The 25,764-nt window shown below is 36.3% G+C and overlaps 3 protein-coding genes and 1 pseudogene across 6 annotated transcripts; 1 reads left to right on the forward strand and 3 right to left on the reverse strand.

Annotated features, from left to right (window-relative positions):
* The first annotated feature begins 3,009 nt into the window (after nt 1–3,009).
* Nucleotides 3,010–9,988, forward strand: LOC147497072 (protein RRP6-like 3). Of its 3 annotated transcripts, none has more exons than XM_086559805.1 (12): nt 3,010–3,349; nt 3,449–3,699; nt 3,777–3,875; nt 4,536–4,619; nt 4,949–5,035; nt 5,654–5,774; nt 6,499–6,683; nt 6,780–6,818; nt 7,405–7,922; nt 8,003–8,501; nt 8,742–9,397; nt 9,692–9,988. In XM_086559805.1, the coding sequence occupies exons 1-12, from the start codon at nt 3,136–3,138 to the stop codon at nt 9,762–9,764; spliced, it is 2,826 nt and encodes a 941-aa protein (XP_086415931.1). In that variant the 5' UTR covers nt 3,010–3,135; the 3' UTR covers nt 9,765–9,988. The 3 variants fall into 3 exon arrangements, with proteins under 3 accessions (XP_086415931.1, XP_086415932.1, XP_086415930.1); XM_086559806.1 differs by having other exon boundaries at nt 3,011–3,352; nt 9,656–9,988; XM_086559804.1 differs by having other exon boundaries at nt 3,011–3,352.
* A 785-nt stretch (nt 9,989–10,773) lies between these two features.
* On the reverse strand, nt 10,774–15,196 carry LOC147497073 (NEDD8-activating enzyme E1 regulatory subunit AXR1-like; annotated as a pseudogene). The gene is made up of 10 exons (XR_015195026.1): nt 15,103–15,196; nt 14,209–14,283; nt 13,526–13,614; nt 13,085–13,158; nt 12,825–12,987; nt 12,302–12,387; nt 11,661–11,744; nt 11,392–11,572; nt 11,210–11,298; nt 10,774–11,114 (listed from the first exon to the last, which is right to left on the reverse strand). The product of XR_015195026.1 is annotated as an NEDD8-activating enzyme E1 regulatory subunit AXR1-like (transcript).
* Nucleotides 15,197–16,401: 1,205 nt separating this feature from the next.
* Nucleotides 16,402–18,299, reverse strand: LOC147497074 (plant-specific TFIIB-related protein PTF2-like). The gene is given in 2 exon segments (XM_086559808.1): nt 16,402–17,458; nt 17,460–18,299. Coding segments are annotated over 2 exon segments (1,704 nt in total). The 5' UTR covers nt 18,239–18,299; the 3' UTR covers nt 16,402–16,533.
* Nucleotides 18,300–18,415: 116 nt separating this feature from the next.
* Nucleotides 18,416–24,632, reverse strand: LOC147497075 (conserved oligomeric Golgi complex subunit 4). The gene is made up of 2 exons (XM_086559807.1): nt 22,885–24,632; nt 18,416–19,155 (listed from the first exon to the last, which is right to left on the reverse strand). Exons 1-2 carry the CDS (start codon nt 24,469–24,471, stop codon nt 18,526–18,528), a joined length of 2,217 nt encoding a protein of 738 aa, XP_086415933.1. The 5' UTR covers nt 24,472–24,632; the 3' UTR covers nt 18,416–18,525.
* Between the last annotated feature and the right edge of the window lie 1,132 nt (nt 24,633–25,764).

A 25,764-nucleotide genomic window follows, 5' to 3' on the forward strand; every position in this document is an offset into this window, starting at 1 on the left:
TCGATTTCATCTACATCCAGAGAGTCGAAATTGTGACTTTGTCTTCTTCCATAAGAGGGGTATCTACTAGTGTGGGGATGAAATCGTTGGCCACACTAATGTAAGATACAAAACTCTCAATAGACTTCACTTGTCTTTCTACATATAAACCTAGTTGTCCCTGCTTGAGTCTAAATATGTTAATCTCCATAGAAAGATTTCCAAAGAAAAGAGTCATTGATCCATCTCGACAATTTATTTGGGCATTGGCGGTTGCCAAGAAAAAATGCCCTAAGATGATGGGAATAAAATCATGAGCAACTTATGTGTCAAGAATAACGAAGTTGGCTGGGTAGTAAAAATCCTAAACTTTAACGAAAATATTTTCTACTACACCCTTGGGATACTTAATAGAACGATCAGTTAACTGCAAAGTCATTTTGGATGGTTGAAGTTTTGTTAGACCTAGTTGTTTATATAAATAAAAAAGGAGTAAGTTAACACTCGCCCCAAGGTCTAATAGTACAGTTGTTATGAAATAATCTCCCAAGGTGCCTTGTACAGTAGGACGACCAGGGTCATTGTACTTAATGATTCCGTTGTGTTCAGATAAAGAGGGATATTGTTCAGTTAAGAATGTTTTTTTAGGTATATTAGTTTTCCTCTTAGTGGTGCACAACTATTTTAGAAACTTAGTGTATCCAAGTAGACTTTTGATAGCATCTAGAAAAGGTAGGTTTATAGTCAGATTTTTAAACACTTTCCTAATCTCATCAAAATTCACATCCTTCTTAGACACAACTAGTCTCTGGGGATACGGTGGTTTATCTCTATACTCAGTATAAGGGTCAACAGTAGTATTAACCTTGTCTTTATCTTTTGCTATTTTCCAACTAGGTTTCCATATTGGAACCTCTACAGGTGTAGCATCATCAATTTCTATTAAACCTCTAAAAGAATGTGGTGCGATTTAACAAATGTTAATTATGAACTGTGGTGCACTATGAAGTTGAAAGTGTTTTTAGCTAATCACTCTTGGTAATGGTCAAGTTTTTAAATTACTTTTTCACATTTTATATAAGGACTCTCCTAGGTAAATCACAATATCACCTAAACTTATATATTACCATTTGCATAAATATCCCTTTATTTCCATTGATTCTCAGACACAAGAAACATTTTTTGTTATTAAATATGGGCTTCTCTTTGACTGAACACATGTTTCTTTGCATGGCACATGCAATGGTTTGTGATTTTCAATAAAATATCCATTTTGCATTGAAATGTTATTGAGGTACGAAATCAAACATTGTACTGCCAAAAGTGGCATCATGCGTTTCGAAATCAACTATTTGGATTGAAAAGGTTATTTGTTCGCAATTGTTTTAAATAGTTGATTGTACAGTTAGTCCAGAGATATTGTACCACATTGTATAATGTGTTTATTGTATTATTGTCCGTCCAAAAATATCGCACAACATTGTGTGATGTGTTTAGATTAACATAGTGATTTATATATATTGCAACCCCAAGATAAAGGAATCAGAAATCTCGGCCTATAAATATCTCTTGCATCTAATATCGCAAAATAATTATAGTACTCAAAATCATATTATATGAAAAAAATAAATAAAAACAAAAAACAAAACAAGAATGCATTTGTTTTTAATCAAGGTTGTTGAATGTCTAACAAAGATTGAAAATAAGGGAAGAAGTGTTCAACAATGTGAATGATGACAAGTTGTTTTGCTCGTGACTTCCAGTTATTTTTCAGTGATAAAATTAAATGTTATGTTCGTCAACATGTATAACATTAGGAAAGTTATTGATTATATGTCAAATTAATCTATTTCTATTACAATCGCACACCACCACATATAATCCCTATATACTTCTACCCGGCTATTAACATATATTAGATTAATTACATCATCTACTGATGCAATGGTCGGAGTCTATTAGCTACAACTGTGTCCATGTTCAGTTTATTCTCTCTGTCATAGCGAGAGCAATTTGTGTACTCAACTAGATATTCGTTCGCATTTAATTTGCAGTCTTAGCAAGTACATGAGCCTCAATATAAGGGTCACCTAGGTTAGTATGCACAATTTCTAATACATCACCAATTACAATATTAATTGTTTATTACAAAAATGAAAATTATACTAGAAGAGAATACAGAGAAACCTAGACAAATGAATTGTTTATAAACAATTTTTAAGTAAATCTTTACCTGGGTGATAGCGCCTATTTGTGCCTTTACGTGACCGAGTCTAGTATCTTACAACACATAACTCAATTTATTTTACTAATGATTTATATTATCTAAATCAAGGTTGTACAAGATTGTACCGCGAACATGATATAGATATCTTTGATCTATAGAAGATGGAGTTGTGACCCCCACACTATAATATTGCCTCATCGAATCCAAATACTAGTTAGCTAGGATGACATTGACATTCAACATAGACTTTTGCAAGCAAACTACAAACTACGACAACTAAAAGATACGATTCATCAAAAGATATAGTCCTTAGTCTTTTCCAATCCTACTCTTTAGTCATGGATCCCATACGCTTCTAGTTTTATTTGTCTAAAAAATCCCTAACCTTCCTACAGGGGAGAATAATTGTTAGAATGCGTTACCATAACGAGATCATATAGGTATCAAGATCGAATGCCTTAATAAATTCATGATCCCAGCTCTTAAGATTTTCATCACCACTAGTAAAGAAGAGCACACACACCAAAAATATGCTTATTAGCAGTAGTTAATAATGATTTTAAGGGTCACACTATCTACATGGCACCTTGTTTGTTAACATTGAAAGATATTTGATTAGAGTTTATCAAAGTAACATTATATATTTCTTCATATATATTTTTTTCTAAGCTGTTTTTGGGTTTTAGTATGGGTCTTGGGCGGTTGGGTCGAATTACTAATAAACAAGTTACGTAAAAAGCCCATCAAAGTCCATAACAAATGCCCACAATGAAAAAGCCCGTAAAAGTACACAACAAAGGCCCACCAATCCTCAAACTCGAAGGCACTCTTAAACCCTCCCTTTAAACCCCAACCTTGTTCCACTACTCAAAAACTTGAAAACTCACACAACATAAACTAAAACCCCAATCACCAAAAACAGCTCAAGGATGGAAACTAAGGACAAAATGAAGCTGACACTGAAAATAATCACCCTCACAGCCATTTCACTCTTCTCTGTGGCATTTTATCAAAGACGTCGTAAACAAAAAAATCCACCTCAAATTTGTTACCTAGACACAGAATTAAACAAGCCCCAGTCTTCATTTAAACGTGTATTAGCTGATAACTCATATAATCCATTCAAACACTTGAATCGAAACCGTGGTACATTTCTCACTTTTTTCAATATATTCATTTTTTTTATATACATATTTTGTTTTAGCTAAAAAGTGTACTGCATTTTTATTGTTTTTGTTTTAGATAATGTGTTGAATGTGCATCCGTATGAGAAGGAGATTACGGAGTTAATTGGAAGCAATGGTGTTGAGTTTTCGAGGTTTTTTTATGGTGGGGCTGATTTGGATATGGAAATGAAGGAGAGTTATGTTTGGGTGGATAGTGAAGAGGAGTTAGTGAAGCTTGTGGATGTTTTGAGTGAAGAAAGACTTTTTGCTGTTGATATCGAACATCATAGTTTACGGTCTTTTCTGGGGTTTACGGCTTTGTTGCAAGTAAGTCTGTTTTGTATCATGTGTGTTAAATGTGTGGTGGTGTTTTCGATTTAGGATTAATGAATTTTTTTGAACAGATTTCTACTCAGAAAGAAGATTATTTGGTAGATACTATTGTGCTTCATGATGTAATGTGTCTTCTTCGCCCCGTGTTTTCTGATCCTAATATCTGCAAGGTAATATTCAGCTAGTAGTTCTGTTAGGTAGTGTTTTTGAGATTTATTTAAAGACAACAATGGGAAAGAAATTGACTTGAAAATGTAAGCTAGCACAAGTTTGAACTAGCAGAGGTTGCAAAGTCAATAAGTTTTGTATCTGATTAGAATTTTTTTATTTGGGGTATGAGAATAATGACTTTCTGACAATTACATTCCCACAGTTCATGGTACAAAGATGGTATGAAGGAGGTAATTGTGAAAGAATTGGTATTTATTGAAATAAATGCTTGAAATTTATGGAAGAGATACTATATTTGTTTGTGCGTATAACAGGAGTTCTACATATCTCTGGATCTTATACGTTGGAAACCGATTAACATGAAGCTTTATCAAAAAGAGAGAATTAAAAAGTGAAACTTAACAGATTGCATAATAATTGAATTTGGTTATTGAATACAGTTATTTACCTGGTTGTAAATACCAAATGGACTAAGAGATTTAGGAAAAACAAAAGTTTGAAAGCATATGTATAGTCATGCACCGTAATTTTTGCATATGGTATCCTCACGTGAATAGGTTATTTTATTATATCTGCTTCAGCTAATCTGGATTTTATCTAGCTCCTGTTACATGTCCATGGAAGTTTATTGAGTGTTTGACAAGTTTCCTATAATGCAGGTCTTTCATGGAGCGGATAATGATGTGACCTGGCTTCAAAGAGACTTTCACATATATATTGTGAACTTATTTGATACGGCAAAGGTTAATTTTAATGTTCTGACAATACCAGGTTTGACAATTAGTATTAAGTAGATGTCTAAATAAGCAAGGTTGTTATGATACTGGAGTTATTGCGGCTACAGATTTGCTAAATGCCGATTGTGAGTTTCTTTTAATAATTCATTTCACAGTTAGTGTATAACACAGAGAAAATAAAGGAAAAAATAATGGTAGGGAAGGGACCTGAATTGCAATTGATTTTCTTACTTGCTATTCGTGTTCCCTTGGTGGTTATTTAGAAATAGGTAGTTTGCAGTCACAGACTAGACTTTATACTCATCCCAAATTGCTGGTTGATGTTTTCCTTGCAGGCATGTGAGGTGTTGTCAAAATCGCACAGATCTTTGGCATATTTACTTGAAACGTACTGCGGTGTAGCCACAAACAAAATGTTACAGGTTTGGCTTCAAATTACCTTTTAGAGTTTTAGAGTGACCTGTTTTTTTATTTGTATTTTTATTTATTTTGTATGCTTATTGCTTGGCCTTCTTTGTATATTAGGAGTATCTATATATATTGTTTAAAGAAACACGGGACACTGATTCACAACTTTTAATGCTTGTATAGTTGTATGTTCTGTCATGTGTACATATATGCCTAAGCACTATGTATATAATATGTACGAAATACATGTGTTTGCATCTGTCTTTGTGATAGTGTTGTTTGGTTGTTGGTTTGCAGTCGCCAATAACAATCATAAAACGTAAAAAGAATAAAGAAAGAGTTCCGATTGTCTGAAAACATGCATCTCAACATTATTGTGTACCTTTCAAATTTTAAAGTTTCTTCTCTCCACATAGTTCTTTACTTCTTTTCATCGAAATACTGATTGAAAATCATGGAGATATACGTGACAAACTGACAACTGCGGGTTACCTGTCGTCCCAGCTCTTTCAATTGTTTATGACTATGGAATGTCCCTTGGAATTCAAAGATATGATATCCAACTGAATTGTAATCTTAATTGTTAGTGTAAGAACTAAGATTTGCTCATTGTGTGTCTTTCTGGATTACAGCGTGAAGACTGGAGGTTGCGCCCACTTTCAGAAGAAATGATACAATATGCTCGTACGGATGCTCACTATCTGTTGTATATTGCAAGTTGTATGGCTAATGAGCTAAAAAAACAGACTACTGGTATACCTCTCACCATTTCTTAATTTTGTTTTATATGGTTGTATTGATGCTTCTGATAATGAAGAAATTTCATTATGAGAAATACCATCTGTCATACTTTCTTTTTCCTCAGAAAAACAAGATTTTGTTAATTTTGGGAGATACGTTATCCCACTGCAATTGATGAGTACTAGGAAATACTCATTAAGTCTCTTACTCTATCCAGAAAAGACCCCATAAACAAGGAAGTTTTTACTTTACAGATAACTTGCTCCAACACTGAAAAATTATCCTGAAAAGTTAAAACTTCTGGGCTTCATTTCAGCCAAATTATCAGAAAACATAATGCATGAAGGAGTATCTTCCCGAAGCTGAGGCTGACAAGTTGGAGATAAGCTGGGACACTGAACATGCCCAATTATGTTGATATTCATAGAGTAGATTCGATAAAAAAAAAATGTTTACAGGAGTTGATGCTATACATCATCCTGACATTATTGGGCTGAAACTTTGGACTTTTAATTTAAGGACTAATGACTGATTCTATCTATAGTAGTCTTTCTACTTAACCAAGTGGCTTCAACATAGATGAAATAACTTCTCTGAACCAATTTTCATCTGAAATTTGTCTTTTTAAACTGTTGATAGTCTTTTTCTTTTTTTCCTTTTTGTTGGTCATTTGTCTTGATGAACAATTTTACGTTGATAATGTTCATACTATTTTTGTCTTGACAATATTTCTCAGAAAATATAGTGGATCTTGATGACGAATTCCCTTTAGTTCGTGAGGCTAACCGACGTTCAAACATGATTTGTTTACAACTTTACACAAAAGAGATTGAAGCCTCCCCTGGAGAGTCTGTGGCACAATCAATATTGTCACGCAATTTTACTGGTCAAGGAGGTGTTTCATCAAATTCTGAAGCCAAGGTGTGCTGTATATGTCCATCCTGTCATTGTTAATCATCTTTTTTTGGTGGTTTTGTTTTGATACTATATGTCTTATAACTTCTACTTTGGTTTCAGGAGCTTGTAGGGCGTCTGTGCATGTGGAGGGATTTAATGGTTAGTGCCGTCCTAGGCGTAGGATCCAATTATGGACTACTTTATTACCATAACACGCTGTGATGCTTATGACATTGACCTGGTTCCAAATGGTTAATCATGGATAACAGTTTACACTTTACCGTTGGAATTTGCATGGACTCTAAACTGGTATTATTTGTATTTGCCGATAATTGGAAGTTGAAACTAATTGCAACTAAACTTTGAGTAAAGTAATTCGGATATTGACACTAGCTTGTTATGCAAATGAAACATACTCATAGTGGAAGTAAAAGAATCTGAAATATTTCATGGTTTGCTTGCAGCTGAAACATTATTATATGTTTCTCTTTTCAAGAGCTTATAAATGGCTGTCTATATATTTAGTAAACTGCAATTCTCTGTTGGATTAACTAATATGATTGATAACTTAATTCACTTTTTGTATTATTAGTCAAGCTATCCTTCTTCAATATTTGTTTTAGTTGTCCGTCAAAAATAGATATCTACATCAACTCTTGGATATATTGTTATGTGCAACAGTGAGAATATTCCTTAGACTGTTCCAGACAATTAAGCTCACTCTTTTGATAAAAATTCTCTTTAGGCTCGTGTGCATGATGAAAGTTTGAGATATGTATTATCAGATCAAGCTATTGTGGCTGTTGCATCAAAAGTTCCAACAACTGCAATAGAAATATATGATACTATATCTGAAGCTGATCTGGATGTGGAATTTCTCTGCGGTGGTTCCTCTGTTCCCTCCCCTTCCCCTGTTGTTTGTAGCCATCTCGAGGACATCTGTGATCTCCTTGCAGGAAAGATTAGCAACCTAGGCAATGTTTTTCAAACACTTCCCCAGAAGCATCTCGGTCCAAGTGGGTGTTGTCCACTATCTATTTACAATTATGCTTTATTGACTAAATCGAATTTGAGAGTTACCAATGGTTTCTCTGCCAAACAAAATGGCATTAAGTCTTACAAACAGTTTGGTCGAAAGGCTTCTCGTTCTAGACAATTGTTTGTAAAGAAATTTTCATGCAAATCTCCAGTCTATCATAATTGTAGGATTTATGCAAGCGATGGTCGACTGCTTTGCTATTGTGATCGCAGAAAACTTGACTGGTGAGTGATAAGACTTGTGTTTTTGGTTTGCATTTTTCATTTTCCATGTATTCACAAATGCAAACTTCTCAAAATTATAGGTATCTAAGCAGAGATCTGGCGAAACTTGTTGAGAATGATCCACCAGGTATAATGCTTCTTTTTGAACCTAAAGGTCGTCCTGAAGATGAAGATAATGATTTCTATATCCAGAGTAAGAAGAACATATGTGTCGGTTGTGGTGAAAGGAATCATTATTTACGATACCGAATAGTACCCTCATGCTACAGAATGCATTTCCCTGAGCATTTGAAAAGCCATCGTTCTCATGATATTGTACTTCTTTGTGTGGACTGCCATGAAGTTGCTCATTCAGTTGCAGAGAAGCATAAGAGACAGATAGCTGCAGAATTTGGTATCCCGCTTTTTGTGAAAAAAGTGACTGAATCAAGTCAAACTGATATTATTGATGGGACATCTGGGTCTGAGGAAAATGTTGAGGAGGTAGGTGTGTCTCCTTTGCAATTACGAGCTGCTGCTATGGCTCTTTTACGTCATGGACCTAATATGCCGGCAAAACGTAGGGAGGAGCTTACCCTGGTGAGATTGCTTTTATATTTTAGTATAGGTGAATATTTAAAAGCAACTCTGCAATTGGAGAAGGATAGACGGCTTTGTGAGAAGCCATTAATAGATCCTTTATTCCATTTCACATCTGATGTTAAAACATAACCTTGATAGTTTAATTTACACTAGGACGTTCAGCAAGTTAATTATTTGGGATATGAAACTTTTGGGTTTACGTAGTTTATTTTACTTAGTATCTTTGTATCTTTGCAGACCGTGATGAAATATTTCGGAGGGAGGAAAATATCAACTGATGATCTAAAAAGTGCTCTGTTAGTTGGTATGAGTCCTCATCAGAGAAGAAAACATGAGAAGAAAAGAGGATTACCTTTCAAACATTCTACGAGGGGTCATCTTTCAAATGAGGCCAACTACAATAATGCTGATAGCATACGCCCCTACACTCTTACAGAAGCAATTAAATGGGACTATAAAAATGGACTGGAAACTGCTACAGAAGCCAATCTGGGCGTGGATATGGATGCGAGTACAAGAGATATTCATAAAGGTTGTGACTCAAAGGTTAAAGGTGACGCTGCTACTACTGATGGTGAGGATCTGAATTTTAACATAGCAAGTCTTTTGAATAAGGGAAAAGCTACAGATACAGGTGAAGACCTTGAAGATAAAAGTTTATCAGATTTCACATATAACTCCTCACAGTGTAAACCTAGCGGAACAGTCTCTTCTACGTACAATCAGAAAATGTCATTGTTAGGACACGGACCACATGGAAAACAAGTCGTCGATCATCTGCTAAAGAAATATGGGGAGGATGGAATTCGTTTATTTTGCCAAAGGTGGAGACAAGTCTTTGTGGAAGCTCTTCATCCTCGTTTCTTACCATCTGGTTGGGATGTAAATCACAGGTATGATTTTCATTTTTTTTCCCCGTGTATCCACATCCATAAATCTACATGTGTGTGTGTGCCACGCGTGCTTGCCTGGTGATTTTTCATCTACAAGATTTGATTCCTCTCTTTCTTCTTTTGGAGAATTTTTTGGCCTGGCAATGATTTAATATTTATCATAATCTTGTTCAATTTTACATGACAAAACCCTTATAAGTCGATGAATATGTTTTGCAACTGAATGTTTATTTTTGTTTTCTGATATCTTATGCAAAGGATTTGATATTTGGTTTCCGGATACTGTTTTGCCAGAGGAAGACGGGACTTCGGTGAATACAGTGTGTATAATCCCATTAAAAAATCTACAATTAAGGCAACAGATTGAATGGGGTCGTCCGTCTTTGCATAACATGGTTATCCCATATCATTTTAAGGGTGTAACTGTATACTTACTGGATCAGATAAAGATGAGAGGCATATTGCGGATTTGACATGTATTCGCTTTTGTTGTGTGAATGTTTAATCTCAAAACGGTAGAGCTCTTTCCCTGTTGAATTTTGTAATTCATTGTAATCGTCTTATAAATAAATATATAATACTTGGAGGTTTCATGAGTGCAGTTATCTATTTGTATTTTGCTCACGAGCAGGATTCCGAGTTTTTTTGGGAGCTAAGGTAGCAATCAGGCCATACGTAGTGAGGACTGAGGACATACGTGCAAAATTTCTCTATTATGTGCGTCTCTCATCGATGCCCTATTTCCAATACACTGGGATTGGTCTATGGTGGTTGAAGACAGACACTTTCCCCTACAAACTTGAGTGTTTTAAAACATGTATGACCTTAAGCAACGATTACCAGGATTGAAGTTTGAGATCATGTATGTCATAGTATCTCGAAGCAGTCTTGCTAAACGAAGAAATGAAATCAGCATTGCATCACCATAAAGGTTTCTTCATTCGGCAACAAAATGGTAGTTAAGGGTTTTAGCTGTAAAACTTCAAGTAAAATTCAATGTGTCAAAAATTGCCCCATTTTCAGATTGGAAAAAGCTTTGTGGGTAAAGTGTGCGCCCATAACAGGACCCATCAGATATGGGAAAACTCTCTGCCCCCCCCCCCCCCTTAAAATTCTTGCTTTCAAATTCACCCTTCAGCAGAGTCCCATACCTTATCATGACTTCGTCGTGAGTCACCTGGTGTTCTTTCACTTTATGGAACTTCCATCCGGTTGCTGCATGTTCAGATGAACATACTCACTTGCATGCACTCTTTCATAAACACTTCTCTTTGTATGTGCTTCCTTATGTTGTTATTGGGGTATTACTACTACTACTCTTACTACTAAGCTCCAAAACGTCATAACTTACAACCAAGTACTTGGCAAGAATGGGATACGTGCATAACCAGCAAAAATCTAAATATGTTTTTTCTCTTAAGCGGATGATCTTTACTGTCTTTACAAGTTTACATAACTATATGACCATTCCGACCAAAAGCTCTTGCATATCCCTATTTTGTCTCTGCAATAGGATGGACCCATGTGGATGCTCTGAAAAGTCGCCGACAAAAGAAGACAAATTTAACGTTCAACGGAGTTTTACAAGTATATCAGGGCATCAAAATCTGGAATAGCACATTCTGGGACAGCAATCTTGCACGCATCTTCAAGTGTCTGTATGCACATAGTAACAGTCTAATAGACACGGTTCTGCACAAAGTTTTCTCCCGAAAATCTACAAATTAACAAATAAGAATGGAAGGTTATAATGTATATCTAAAAACAAAAGTTATATGAAGAAATCTTTTGTCCATTGAAAGGGCGACATACCACTACTATAACGCCAGCAACTGAGACTTGTGATCGATGCCATTGAAGATGAAAGTCCCATACATAGGAACAAACTGTTTTGTGATGAGCTATAGGGAAAACAATAAAATAGAGGATTAGTACTCATCTTTTCCCCTCCATATTTTCTGGAAAACGATAACTACGGTAAACCAAAATCAAACCTTGATCACTTCCTGGGATGCGACCCCTCCAATGAAGGCAGCGACAGCATGGAGTTCTGCAACACCAAATCTGCACATCTCATTGATTAGGTCCTCGGTCAAGGCAGAACCATTGCATCCTAAATCACCTAGAAGGCCAACAGCTATAGTCTTCAGACGTGATATATCCTCATCCATTTCCCTGTAGTTTATATCCATACAGTCAAAATTCCAGAAGCATCTCCAGAAATGAGACTACATGGTGCGGAAGGTAATAGCATCAGACGTACCCAACATGTAGACCAGGAAATCTGTTATAGTTGGCAGCAAAGCGATCAACAGCTCAGAGCAGAATGTAGAAACCAACTGCAGCACTGCAAATTTAGTATCAAGTCAGAAAATTTAATCAACTTCCGAGTGATTAACCCCCAAAAAATACTGGATTGAAGATGTTGGTGTCTTGTCAAGATTTTGAGTATTTGATGATGTTGGTGTCTTGTCAAGGTTTTGAACTTGGATTGAAGATCCAATCACCCACCACCACTTCCTAAAGCTAAAAATATAATTAAATTATTATGTAATATGTAAAATTCTGACACTTCTACAGGATTGTAAGTACAAACACTAAAAACAAGGTTTATTGGTAAGGAGAAATGCAGAAACTCTAAAGCTAAATTCGGACAAGTTAAGACCATATGTGAGCTGCTTCCATTGGCTTCACATCCAACAATGACAAAACTCAACCATTTATTGTTGAGTTCCAAAATCATGAGCTTGTGGGGATGTGTGTGCATCGAACTACACTCTAATTCAAACATCCCCTTCAGCACCTGAGCACTTCCAGAAAACCTCAAAACACATTTTCTTATAGTGTTCTACATATTATTCATCAAGAAAATGAATCCAAATGCCCAAAAAAATGTAAAAACACCTGTAATCCTTATCTGTTAAATACTTCTGCAACTCAGACAGCACAGGAGAATTAAGCTCTTCCTCAATAGGACGGTACCTGCATACCTGCACAAGGAGCCACACAATCACCATATAGACATACTAATAACGTAACAAACTTTTCCCAAGGGAAATCCTCTGTAAAATGCCTCTTGGTACTAAGTTCTAGTTTTGTACATTGTGTTATTCTATTTTATTTTTGTCCAATTTCTACCTAACTCTGCATCTTTTAATACATAGACAAGAATGTAAATGAAGGACATTATTACAACAAATATTCTCCCACTGATGGAAACTTAAATCCAGCACCTAATAGCCCTTTAAAACAAACAGAATCTTTCTTTTCCTAAAACAAGCCGCAATTCAAGTGATTTATAGGGGATTTCAATAAACGTCAACACCTAAACTACGTTGACGAGAAATGGAAAGTGGTGATTTTCCCTTCCTGCGTTGTAAATTAAAGATAACTTGACGAGAAATGGAAAGTGGTGAGATGAACTTACTATGAGCTTTCTAGCATTTCTACAGAAGCTTTTTATGGTTGTCTTTGGAATGGAATATGGTTCCCTACCGATTCTCTTCAGAATATTCCTCACTCGTTGCTCAATGGCAAGAAAATCTGCCTCAGCCTTCGCTTGGTATATCTTTTGCAAATTTATGTAATATCTGCAAGAGAGTACAGATAGGTTCATCACTATCAGAAGAAAAGAAAAAAAATTACAGTAACAAGTTTAGCATCACTGGGTCAAATCCAGCCACTGACTCTGTCAAGGATGTCATGTCTGGTATTGATCCCTCAAGAGGTGCCTCTCCACCACCTTCATTTGCAATAAATTCCTGCCAGGCAAGGTTAATGATATGGAGGAAAACAACAAACAAGGTTAATTATAGCTGATTTTTTTTTCGTAGGAAAGCAACAAGAGAATATAATCTATGAAACGTTGATAGCTTTTGGTTAAAGGCAAAGCCTTGTGGTGGTTCCTACTCACGAATTACGGCTGAAACTACTACAGTCAAAACCATGACACCATTATCTAACGCTAACTTTAAGATTCCAATTAATTTATGTTCATATTGGTACTCGTATGAGGAATGACAGAGGTAGCTGAATCCTAAGGCTTGGCAGCCTAACCCTAATTTGCAAAAATTAGGGCAGGATCTTGCACACATATTTAATACAGTAGAGGAAAGAAAACTAACCAACCTTTAGAGCGGCCACCATAACCCAAAAATCTGATGACACCGAATTAACTTCAGCAGAGCTATCATTGAGGATTTGACGGAGACCTGAACCTGTAAATGGAATGGTTACTAACATAATAGGTAAAAGCTATCTGCCTTAGGCCCTGCTACATAAACTTGTGATACCACAATCAGAACAGTGTCAACAATTATTCATCAGGGAGAAAAAATGTGTATAGGCAACACAATTTTCGTTAATTAGCATCTCAAGGGCCTTGCCTCACAGCTAAATTGCCTCGGCTTACGAAAATCAAATTATCTTCTCCTAAACCATCTTATGAGATTCAAATAACAGGATAAATCAGTCTGGCGAAAGAGACTAGCTTTAAGGCATTTGGGCACCCATGTACAACTCTTCTCAGCACACAAATGACCTCATTGACTCTGCTTATAACACTGGTAAGGGACAGACCGAACAGTAAATAACTTATTTCTGTGATATTGTAATGAGACGTTTTCTTTTGACAAATATATAGGTCCAATACCAAAAAGACAAACTTCTGTATATTTCCATTTTTTGAGGGCTGAGGGTAAAACCAAGCACCTCCAAATCATGACAAAGACAAAAAGAAAGAGTGCTGTCACCAAGATATTGTACACCAACATTTGTCGGAATCAAAAGTCTCATCTGAGCATCATCATTACCTTCACACTGATACAAACCATCCCCAGTTAGGCCACATGATCGTGCACATATCAACATAACATTTGCCTCTGACACTGTTCAACATAGGGGATAAGTAACAATCTTAAGACACCAATTAGTGAAACCATAAAGTGAGTATAAATACAAACAACAAATACAAAATTTTCAGTTTCTAAGTACAATATTTCAATCTCCTGCCCAAAACATGCTTCAACCAAATCTCGCAACATATATATGGGAGGGGTAGAGCCACTCCACCCCAAAAGTGGACTAGATCATGAATCAGGGGATACTTATTTGAGTAGATGATCTCCCTGCCATGGAGATCATCCTTGCAAAAATCAGCTCATTTGAACATTTCCTTTATTTTCATTTCCCCCTTACCATTGCTTATATAGTTATATAGCATAGTTTATTATCAAGCAATTTTGAACCAAAGTGGTTTACGATCAGGGTGGGTTTTCACTGGCATCTGCCATTATGCAGAGTCAAGCAATGACATTCTATTTTACTCACTTCAGCAAGCCGCCCAAATGTCTCTTATATCTGGAAGACAGTATTATAAGTTTTTACTAATAGCAACACACATCAAGGGCTCAGGCGTCTAAATTCTCTCATCAGCAAAGAGGCCATCTTCTAAAGATGCAGGCCTAACTAATATCTAGTATCACATGCTACGGCATTACTAGACCATTTAGTACGCATTATTTGATTGGTAATAGAATGCAACTAGTTGAGGACTATTACATATAAAAATGGCGTAAATCACTATGATAAGATCATTTATTTACAACGGAATAAGATAACATGATGAAACTACAATAAATTACATAAAAACAGACATTAAGCAATTGTGTTTTATTTGTCATTTTGCAATATAATGGCATAAATACCATATGTTGCTTCCTTCTTAGCAGAACACACTTAAGGATAAACAAGAAAGCATGTTCAACAAAATCATCAGTATAGCGCATGCATTCTTCACCAAATTCAGTCAGTAGCATAACACAATTTGTGTATACATAAATGAAAATTAAAGGATAATGTAAATTGAATAAAGCACATATACCTCTACGCACTGCTCCTCAATCTCATGTCGTAACTTAAGAACATACTCGCCACTGACATCCATATTGTTTAGAGCCGTTGCAATCTCTGTTCCAGTCTTTTGGACACCTGCCCCACTTAAGAACAGCTTACTTGGCTCCATCATTTTCTGTTGCAATGCCTCCTGATACTCATTGCTCAACAAATTCGTGGACCAGAACTCAATCCCTTAATTTTGGACACCATGAATTCAGTATAATCCTCTCCCAACTGCGTCAACGACAATATCTCGTCAAGATACCGCTCAATTTCTTTAGGATCTGGTCCTTCCACAACTGCAACAGAAAGCAAATTCTTACTGTAAGAATTAATATCGGACGCCAATCTAGACAATCTCCTGTACTCCATATACTTCTTCAAAATAAGAGAACCCCTCGAATCACATTCCTCTTGAAGCTCAATAATCGCATAAGAAATAGCATCTTCACCGCAAAGACTTTTCAAAATCTCATCATTCTCTTCAACAGCCAAAACAATATATCTAAACAAATTCATCAAACACCCAACGAAATTCACCTCACTCCCACCACCCCCTTGTTCCATAACCTCAACTAAATGTTCATACTCCAATCTAGATCTCATTGCAATAACTTTCTTCAAATAAGCTACATAAACTTGCAAACCTTCTTCCTCCAACCCAAGTGGCAAAAACAACTTAACAAATCTCAATATACTGGAATGGTCCCGTTGATCCACCGCAGCCCCTAATCTCTTCCTTACAATTCCTTCTAACACTCTCTTCGAATTCAATAACTTAAGTTGACTCACCCCATAGATCAATTAAAACTTCATAGTAATAATATCCCAAAGAAAGTTTCCAAGCAAACATGGGCTAAACCAAAATCACTCTTAAGTGAACTCATCCCATAAATCAATTGAAAACTGTGACCTATGAATGTCAACATAAAAGAAGAAAAAGAGTTGCGGCCTACGTGTTCTTAAAGTCACGAAAAAGATGATCACCAAGCACTTGAGACTGGATATTTATATAACAAAAACTACTCACAAGTAAATTGCAGTAGAAAACACAAATAAGCCAAAAGAAAATTGCAGAAACTCACTCAAAACAGGAAAATGAAGATGAATTTCATGAGCTCAAAATTTTAACTTGTATCAAAACCTTTTAACACTGTACAAACAAAAAAGTGTTACATTGTTGGTTCCTAAGCTTCATTGTGAAATCTGCAAAAGGACAAACCTTCTTCAACATGAGACTGCTATTTGAATCCATTCGAGACTATACTCATATTTTTCTTTTTCTTCTGATCGATGATACTGTTCATCTTCTTTCTCCCAAATATCTTACAAGTTCTCTCGGAATCAAAGACATACAGGTCTAGCATCCTCTTATAATGGCCTTGTTCTATTTCCTCCTCCTTCACATGATATAGGAGGAGAGTTTCAATAATACAATCTTCCCAATCAATATAACCTACTTTTTCTCTCTGCTTCCTTTGTTTTCTACATTGCGAGCCTTCTACCAGAGCCATATTTTTCTTGTCACCTGTAACAGAGTTGGGTGGTTGCACGATTTCATCAATTCGTTGCTTTGCAGCATTTATCTTCTCTCTTCTTCTTTTAAAAGCCAACTCTCCCGCAACAAAAGACGGAGGCAAACCATTAAAACCAACATCCTTCTCCAATATTTCTTCTAAGAAAAGCTTTTGGCTCATATCCGACATTCCAGACCACCAATCCTTATACACCTGGATACCAGCTTCTTTCTTCCTCTTTTTTCTGTAATCCTTTTCCTCTTCATCCACCGATTTAACATAGTGATTTTCACTCAAGAAGTTTCTATACATGTTAGACAAACACTCTTGAGATATCTTAGCATAGTCCATATCATTAGAACTAGCATTTCCAGATATCCTATTTTGAGTCTCACCCTCAAAATATTGAGAATCATTTTCCGCACTTAAATCATCAAAATCAAATCCAGTTTCTTTTCTCAAACATTCATTAATTATTTCTTCCATATGAAACTCATGCATTTCAATAAACTTCCTCTTGTCCCCACGCTCTAACCTCGACTTAATTTCCATATACTGAATAATACCAGGTGCATTCTTCACTATATTCTCATCCGTAACATTCTTACCCCAAGGCAAACCTTGAGCAACTTTCACAAGCCTCTTTAATCTCTTTATACCTCTTCCTACACGTAAATACCCCTGCACGCATTTCCTTGGCAACTTCATCGAAACTAACTTCAACACCATTCAACTCCGAAACAAAAATCAAAACAGCCACAACAACCGGAACGGGTTGACGTCCAGTAGTCAAAAACCACTTAACCGCACAATTCAACAAAAACCTCCCTTGTTTAATCATCTTCCCCACCATATCCCCTTTCAACACATTCTCAAAACTATGACACACCATAATCGCCCTTTCAAACGACAAAACAATATCAAACTCAGGTAACTCTAGTTCCAAATAGCCAGTAACTCTAACAACCATTCTACCCAACTCATGTAACTCACACCCAATAACAACAGCGACTTCCGACATAGATAAAGACGACAAATTATTATCCTTCCTCATTATAACATAACAACAAGCCCCAACAAGTACACTAAACCAATTTCCACTCCCAAAATCCCCATCCGTAATCTCTTCAATCATACGCGTAACTTCATTTGTACGCGTAGGTGTAAAGTCTAGCCATTTACTAATCTCTTGTATTTTTAACTTGGAATAGTAAAGTTTAGTTTCTTTGTAATTAAAATCACCGTTGTGTGACGACGAACCGACACGTATGAATGTTCCTTGTGGTCCTTCTGAGATGTTGAAATGAGGTTGGAAGTTGTCGAACTCGTGTTCCACTCCACATGATTCACAGACTAAGTTGTTTGTTATTTCGTCTCGGATTAATCTTTTCTGGTGGCACTTTTTGCACGTTTTTGAGCTTGGGTCCATTTTTTTTGCACGGAGGTGTTCCCTGTTTTCTTGGAACTTGGAAGAATTGGAGTTTAATAAGTATATGTAATGCCCGGTGGAATTTATAGTATGTCGTGGGCATGTTTATTTCGGTGCCGATATTTGATATATGGACCACATATATCGAGATGTCAAGGGTTGCCATATTCAACGAGATTTTGCAACCTTTTGTAAGATATAACAAGAGAAAATTTCTCGATTTGTGTTTATCAGTCACACTCAATGTCAAAAGAAAAACAATAAAATAATACAAGATGGGAGGAGAGTCACAATCTAAGAGCAGCAATGGCTTCGGGTTTGAAGTCGACTCGTAGGCCTAACACCCTTCTTACTTCTGCTGGAGTCAATCTCCATGTCATGGGACCTGAGTTTTCACCCCAGAAATCGAGTAGCTCAGAAACTTTCTCCAAGTTAAGGATGGTTGCCATTTGAGTGAGGCGAGCAAACTTGTCTCTGACAGTCCTCTGGGTCATACTGGAGAAATGGCTTACTAGTGCACGTACATCTCTGTCGAGTTGCAACCCACCAAGTTGACTGAACCTCTTCTGCATCATGATAACTTCTAGTCTTTTTACTATGAAGTCGATAACAAAGTGAACAAATGAATCGTAGTTGTTGGTTGTCATTAGAGGCTGGAGCCATGCTGCATTTGTCTCAACTGCATGGAGGAGTTTCTGAACCCATGGATCGTTCACCTCATTCTCTGCATACTCGGCTTCAGACAACTCATAGCTTATAATTCCGACGCTGTCCAACACCGGACGGATGCGGGGTGTTACAGTGGTCACAAGTTGCTCCATCCCACCATTCAAGACTTGCTTGAAACTGTTGTTCATCTCACCCAATTCAGATAAACAAGATTTAACCTTCTCTCTGTCAGCCGGTGCTGAGAATACCTGCGGACAATAACACAGAGCTGATAAAGAACTAAACCAAAGCAGGACAGTAACACAGAGCTGATAAAGAACTAAACCAAAGCAGGATATCAATAAAAGTTTCAATTATCAAAACGAAAGCAAGACAAGACAAAGCATAGACCACTAAGGACCACACAGACATTACAACAAGTACACCTCTATTTACAATTTTAAGTCAACTTTTTTCTGTGTTTGCAGAATTTGGGAAGTTAGGTGTTGAAGTGCCAAAGAGTTATTTAGTTTATGTGATATTAACAGAGTGGCAAGGAAATTGAAAACTGTTTAAAAGAAAAGTGGTTCAAGCATCAAAACTATTATTGAAACATTGAAGGTTGTTCAACTGTGGCGATAGTGACTATCTCAAAGAGCCACAAACAACGAATACAAAGTTTTCAGTTTCTAAGTAGAATATTAACTTAAATCTCCTTCTGAAAACATAAAAATCTGACAACATATATATGGGAGGGTTAGAGCCACTCCACTCCGAAAGTGGAACTACATCATGAAGCAATGCTATCTATTTGTGAGATGATCTCCCTCCGTGAAGATCATCCTCACAAAAATTCAGCTCATTAGCTTATTTCCATTTCATTTCCCCGTTAATCATTGCTTACATAGCATAGTTTATGATCAAGCAACTATGAACCAATGTGGCTACAGTCAGGAGTCAGTTTTCACTTGCAACGTCATTACGCACCGCGGATCAATGACATTCTAGTCTCCTCACAAGCCGCCTAAAGATCTTTAATTCAATGTATCTGGGTTGCAAACTGGCAGTATTAGATTTTCACAACTTGCAACACACATGAAGGGATCAAGCACGCAGGCGTCTAAAATTTATCATCAGCAATGTGGATACCTTCAAAAGATGCTAGGCCTAACCAATCTCTAGTAACACTTGAGAAGGAGCTACTAGATTATTTCTTATTGTATAATTTTGTATAGGTGATAGGATGCCACTACTTGACGATCATTACAAAATATATATGGCTTAAATCAAATAATAAGATGGACCATCAAAGACTATCATACTCGAAGTGTAAAAGGCACCAAATCTCTGAGTTCTGATTCTTTCTATTAAAAGACAGGCATTGGATAGTTTTATTTACTTGTCATTTTGCAATCTTCCTGGAATTAATACCAAATTTTGCTTCCTTAGCAGAATACAATTAAGGATGAAAGACAAAGTATGTTCAACAAACTCATCAACAAAGCACATGTGTATCTATAACATCAAAAGAAGGACAGGGACATTGCTGATCACAGACTAAAAAGACCAAAGGCAATGCACATGTTCCATATTAACTCGTGAGCAACAATATTCCCCGACTCTATGTGGAACCAATAAAATGGAAATGCAGAACCTCTGATTATGAGTTAGAACTATCGAATGGAATAAATAAAAGGATATAGATTTCCATAAGTGCATAGAGTTGTTAGGCCATGATCAAGCAGAGAAACGCAGTTCAAGCATCATTTTTTTTTAAGCAATGAAGGCTGGTCAACATCGGTGATACTAACTCTCTCAAAGCGCCAATCAGTGAAGTTCAAAGATCAAACCTTTGCGTGAATGAAAAGGTAAAACAAAGTTTTATGTTTCTAAGTTGAATTTATAACCTAAATCTCTCCCCACCATTGGGGAGATTATCCTTAAAAACTCATCTCATTTGAATATTTCCGCTAGTTTCATTTCCCCCTAAATCATTGCATATATAGCAGAGTTTATCATCAAACAACTATAAACTAATGTATTTTACAATCGAGAGTGAGTTTTCACCGGAAAGTCTACGCACGGTTAAGCAATGACCTCTAGTCAACTCCCTAATGTGGCTTACAATCAGGAGTGGGTTTTCACTGGCAATGTCATTGTTTTGCACTATTCTATACGCGCACAATCAGATAAAAACAAAATGGATGTTGAATTCCATCAAATTTTGCAGTGAGTAGGTGTCTTCAGATTATGAATGGACTTCAACTTTGACATTCCATAGTTACAAGTTGGGGCCCTTTCGCAAGACATAACTAGACATTAATATGTAACACATAACACATAGCATGTAACACATTGCATGGTCCCCACAATCTTTTCCTAAACCATTAAGGACCTCTAATAGTAAAATGAATGTAAAATCATTCAATCACAACACAAAATGAAGAGCACACAAACATTGCAATAAGTACAACCTAAATTACCTTTTTCAGTCAGATAATTATTTATTATATTAATCTTTCAGCTTTTCCAGGATTTAGGGAGTTGTGTAGAAGTGCTAAAAAGCTTTTTACTACATGTAATATTTAATAAGGTAGCGAGGAAGTTGAGGATTAATTCAGAGAAATGCTGATCAAGCATCCAAAATTGGTCGAGTTCTCAGGACATCACCCAAGGGAATTTAAGGACTGGGTACGTATTGTGTAAAACCCAGATCAAATATCTATTATGTATCCTCTCTAAATGCAAATCCTCCCTGCTTCTTTAAACTCTATACTAAAACTAGATTGACTTCTCTGAGAAGTTAAATAGTTAATAACCAAGTCCTCGGCATCAAAAGCTATGTAAGCATTCCAATTTCAACATACAAACTCTGGCAAGTGGCAACAGACTGTTCAGTAACACTTTCTCAATCTTTCAAGATACACCAAAAATGTACATAGATTTTCTTTAATTAAAATGAATATAAATATATATTCCAACTAAAAAATTATATATATTCTCCATTATAATCATAAACTTTTACTAAAACTAATCACTGACGCTATTCAACATAGGGGATAAGTAAGTATCTGAAGACACCAATTAGTGAAACCATGGAGTGAGTATAAAGACAAACAACAAATACAAAGTTTTCAGTTTCTAAGTATAATATAACTTCAATCTCCTACCCAAAACATGCTTCAACCAAATCTCGCAACATATACATGGGAGGGTAGAGCCACTCCACCCCAAAAGTGGACTAGATCTTGAATCAGGGGCTACTTATTTGACGAGATGATCTCCGATCTCCCTGCCATGGAGATCATCCTTGCAGAAATCAGCTCATTTGAATATTTTCATTTCCCCCTGAACCATTGCTTATATAATTATATAGCATAGTTTATCGTCAAGCAACTTTAAACCAAACTAAAGGGGTTTACGATCAGGGTGGATTTTCACTGGCATCTGCCATTATGCAGAGTCAAGCAATGACATTCTATTCTACTCATGTCAGCAAGCCGCCCAAAGGTCTCTTATATCTGGGAGACAGTATTATAAGTTTTCACTAATAGCAACACACATCAAGAGCTCAGGTTTCTAAATTTTCTCATCAGCAAAGAGGACATCTACTAAAGATGCACGCCTAACTAATATCTGGTATCACATGCTACGGCATTACTAAACCATTTATTACGCATTATTTGATTGGTGATAGAATGCCACTAGTCGACGATCAATACATACAAAAGTGGCGTAAATCAGATAACAGGATGACACTACAATAAATTACATAGAAACAGACATTAAGCAGATGCATTTTATTTGTCATTTTGCAATATAATGGCATAAATACCATATGTTGCTTCCTTCTTAGCAGAACACATTTAAGGATAAACAAGAAAGTATGTTCAACAAAATCATCAGTAAAGCGCATGCATTCTTCACCAAATTCAGTCAGTAGCATAACACAATTTGTGTATACATAAATGAAAATGTAAATTGAATCAGGCACATACCTCTACACACTGCTCCTCAATCTCATGTCGTAACTTAAGGACATACTCGCCACTGACATCCATATTGTTTAGCGCCGTTGCAATCTCCGTTCCAGTCTTTTGGACACCTACCCCACCTAAGAACAGCTTACTTGGCTCCATCATTTTCTGTTGCAATGCCTCCTGATACTCATTGCTCAACAAATTCATTGCACCACTAAGCACTGCAAGCACTGAGTTGGAATTTGAAGTTGAGATGGCCCTTCTGCAGCATTTCTGAAGTACATAAAACACATCATCAACCATAGAAGTCGTGAGGCTATCAGGTACATGCTCATCGATCTTTATTGCCTTCCTCACATTCTCCACCATAAAGAATTCCTCCAGAATTACATAAAAGCCAATAATATCCTGAACCACTCTGCTAAAAGTACCACTTTTAAAAGTTTTCGTGGCTCGTGGACCTAGTTCTGGATCAACAGAACTCAATCCCCTAATTTTGGACACCATGAATTCAGTATAATCCTCTCCCAACTGCGTCAACGACAATATCTCGTCAAGATACCGCTCAATTTCTTTAGGATCTGGTCCTTCCACAACTGCAACGGAAAGCAAATTCTTACTGTAAGAATTAATATCGGACGCCAATCTAGACAATCTCCTGTACTCCATATACTTCTTCAAAATAAGAGAACCCCTCGAATCACATTCCTCTTGAAGCTCAATAATCGCATAAGCAATAGCATCTTCACCGCAAAGACTTCTCAAAATCTCATCATTCTCTTCAACAGCCAAAACAATATCTCTAAACAAATTCGTCAAACACCCAATGAAATTCACCTCACTCCCACCACCCCCTTGTTCCATAACCTCAACTAAATGTTCATACTCCAATCTAGATCTCATCGCAATAACTTTCTTCAAATAAGCTACATAAACTTGCAAACCTTCTTCCTCCAACCCAAGTGGTAAAAACAACTTAACAAATCTCAATATACTGGAATGGTCCCGTTGATCCACCGCAGCCCCTAATCTCTTCCTTACAATTCCTTCTAACACTCTCTTCGAATTCAATAACTCTTCTCGTTCAACCGACCCCGAATCCTTATACATCGAATCAATCTCCAAAAATGTCTTAACAAACCTCGCGGCATTCTCAAAATCCTCGGCACCCAAGGCCTTTTTCACCCCCTCGACGCAATTTCCCCGTTCGACAATAGCATCAATCCTAGACAATGTAGTAGAAACTCTAGATTGAGCTAAATCCAGTTCTCTAACTTTGCTACTAACTTGATCAGCTAAATTGCAAGTAGTTTTCACATTGCTTAACATTGAGTCTGAGTCCATTTTAACTAGTTCTAATACTTGGGCTGATTTGGATAAATTGTTAAGTTTCTTTTCAAGATCTGTTTTTGATGAAAGTAAAGTTTCAAGTTCAAGATCTATACCTCTTTGATAAGCTATACATTCATGGAGATAACGTGTCATTGCACCAACGTCTGTTAAGTTACGTATTTGAGATAACGCTTCTGTTGTTCCAAAGTTTAATGAAGAAATTATATTATTTGTTTCTTCATTTGTTCCGTTTGAGATACGAGGTGAAGCCATTTATTTTTTTAGGTTAAGGTTGTTTCTTTTCTGGTTTTTTTCGACCTGAGTGTTTGTTTTTATGTGTTTTGAGGATTGAAGAAGATGAAAATGGTGTTTTGACTTTTGAGAGAAAGTCTCCATTAACATTTTGTTAATAAGGCATTTTGGGCTTTTTCCACCAATTAGGCCCAAATCACAGCCCAATGGCATATCTAGCCTCTAGGGGGTGTGTGTGTGGAGTCTTCCTTTGGATTTGGAATTGGAATTGGAATTGGAATACGAATTGAAAACATAATTCCAAGACTTACAATTTCAAGTAATTAAAATTCTTCACATTGGAATTCCTATGTTTGGTTGCACAAAAGAATTCATTTTCAAATTCCATAGAATCTCAAATCAGCTGTTTGGCCACTCAAAATTTCCAAACCAAAGTTGAAATATTAAAAAAAAAATGTACTCTAAACCAATAGGTCTACATACCAAATTTATTATAAACTTTATTTTGAATAATATTTAAACCTTTTCTTAATAGTAGTATTCTAAACATTGAGATGCATCATCAACCAATATTCTTTCTTAAAATCATCTGAAAGCCCATAAAAGACGTCTTATCAGTTGCAAGCAAATCAACAACTCGGAGTGTTAGAGAACAATCAAAATCCTGAACTTTATTAACTTCTTGGCATAACTTGTTCACATCAACAGTGGGAAGATGTGCATGTGAGTTGGTCTGTACCATACACTTCAATGTATCAGTCATGGAAGTCACAACTGTAGCAATGGCATCACCTGTGCAAACTTTTTTATTTGTGGATTGTTTCTCATCCAAACCTCGTTTCAATTGCTCGTCACTTCCTTCATTTTCTCCATTAATGTCCTCATGCCCATCATTCTCATTGCTTCCATTGTTTTCAACTTCTTCTCTTGCTTTATCAAGTTCTCCTCCAGTGTTAGCGCCAACTCCTTTTGCATTATTATTCCCAACAATAATTGCTAACATGAGAGGCTTATACCTGAACCCTTTGGCATCAGGATGTGACTGCAAATTATTTAACCAATATTTAAGAAGAAACACCTTGAAAAATACAAATCTATATTACAAAAAAATTACCTTAACGTAGTTCTCCCAGACGTCATCCCTCACCACAATCATCTTGCGATTGTCATCCCACCCGAATCTTGATTGGTCTCAAAGCTCGGTCACGATATTAAAATTCTTAGTCCAAGTCGTTAAGCGAGTTTGAACATTATCCTTTGTCACTGGTTTTCCACATTTTTCTTTGATGGCATCAACAGTTACAGTTCAAACAA

The sequence above is a fragment of the Coptis chinensis genome, chromosome 5 (assembly GCF_015680905.1).
Source record: "Coptis chinensis isolate HL-2020 chromosome 5, ASM1568090v1, whole genome shotgun sequence".
Classification (NCBI taxonomy): Eukaryota; Viridiplantae; Streptophyta; class Magnoliopsida; order Ranunculales; family Ranunculaceae; genus Coptis; species Coptis chinensis.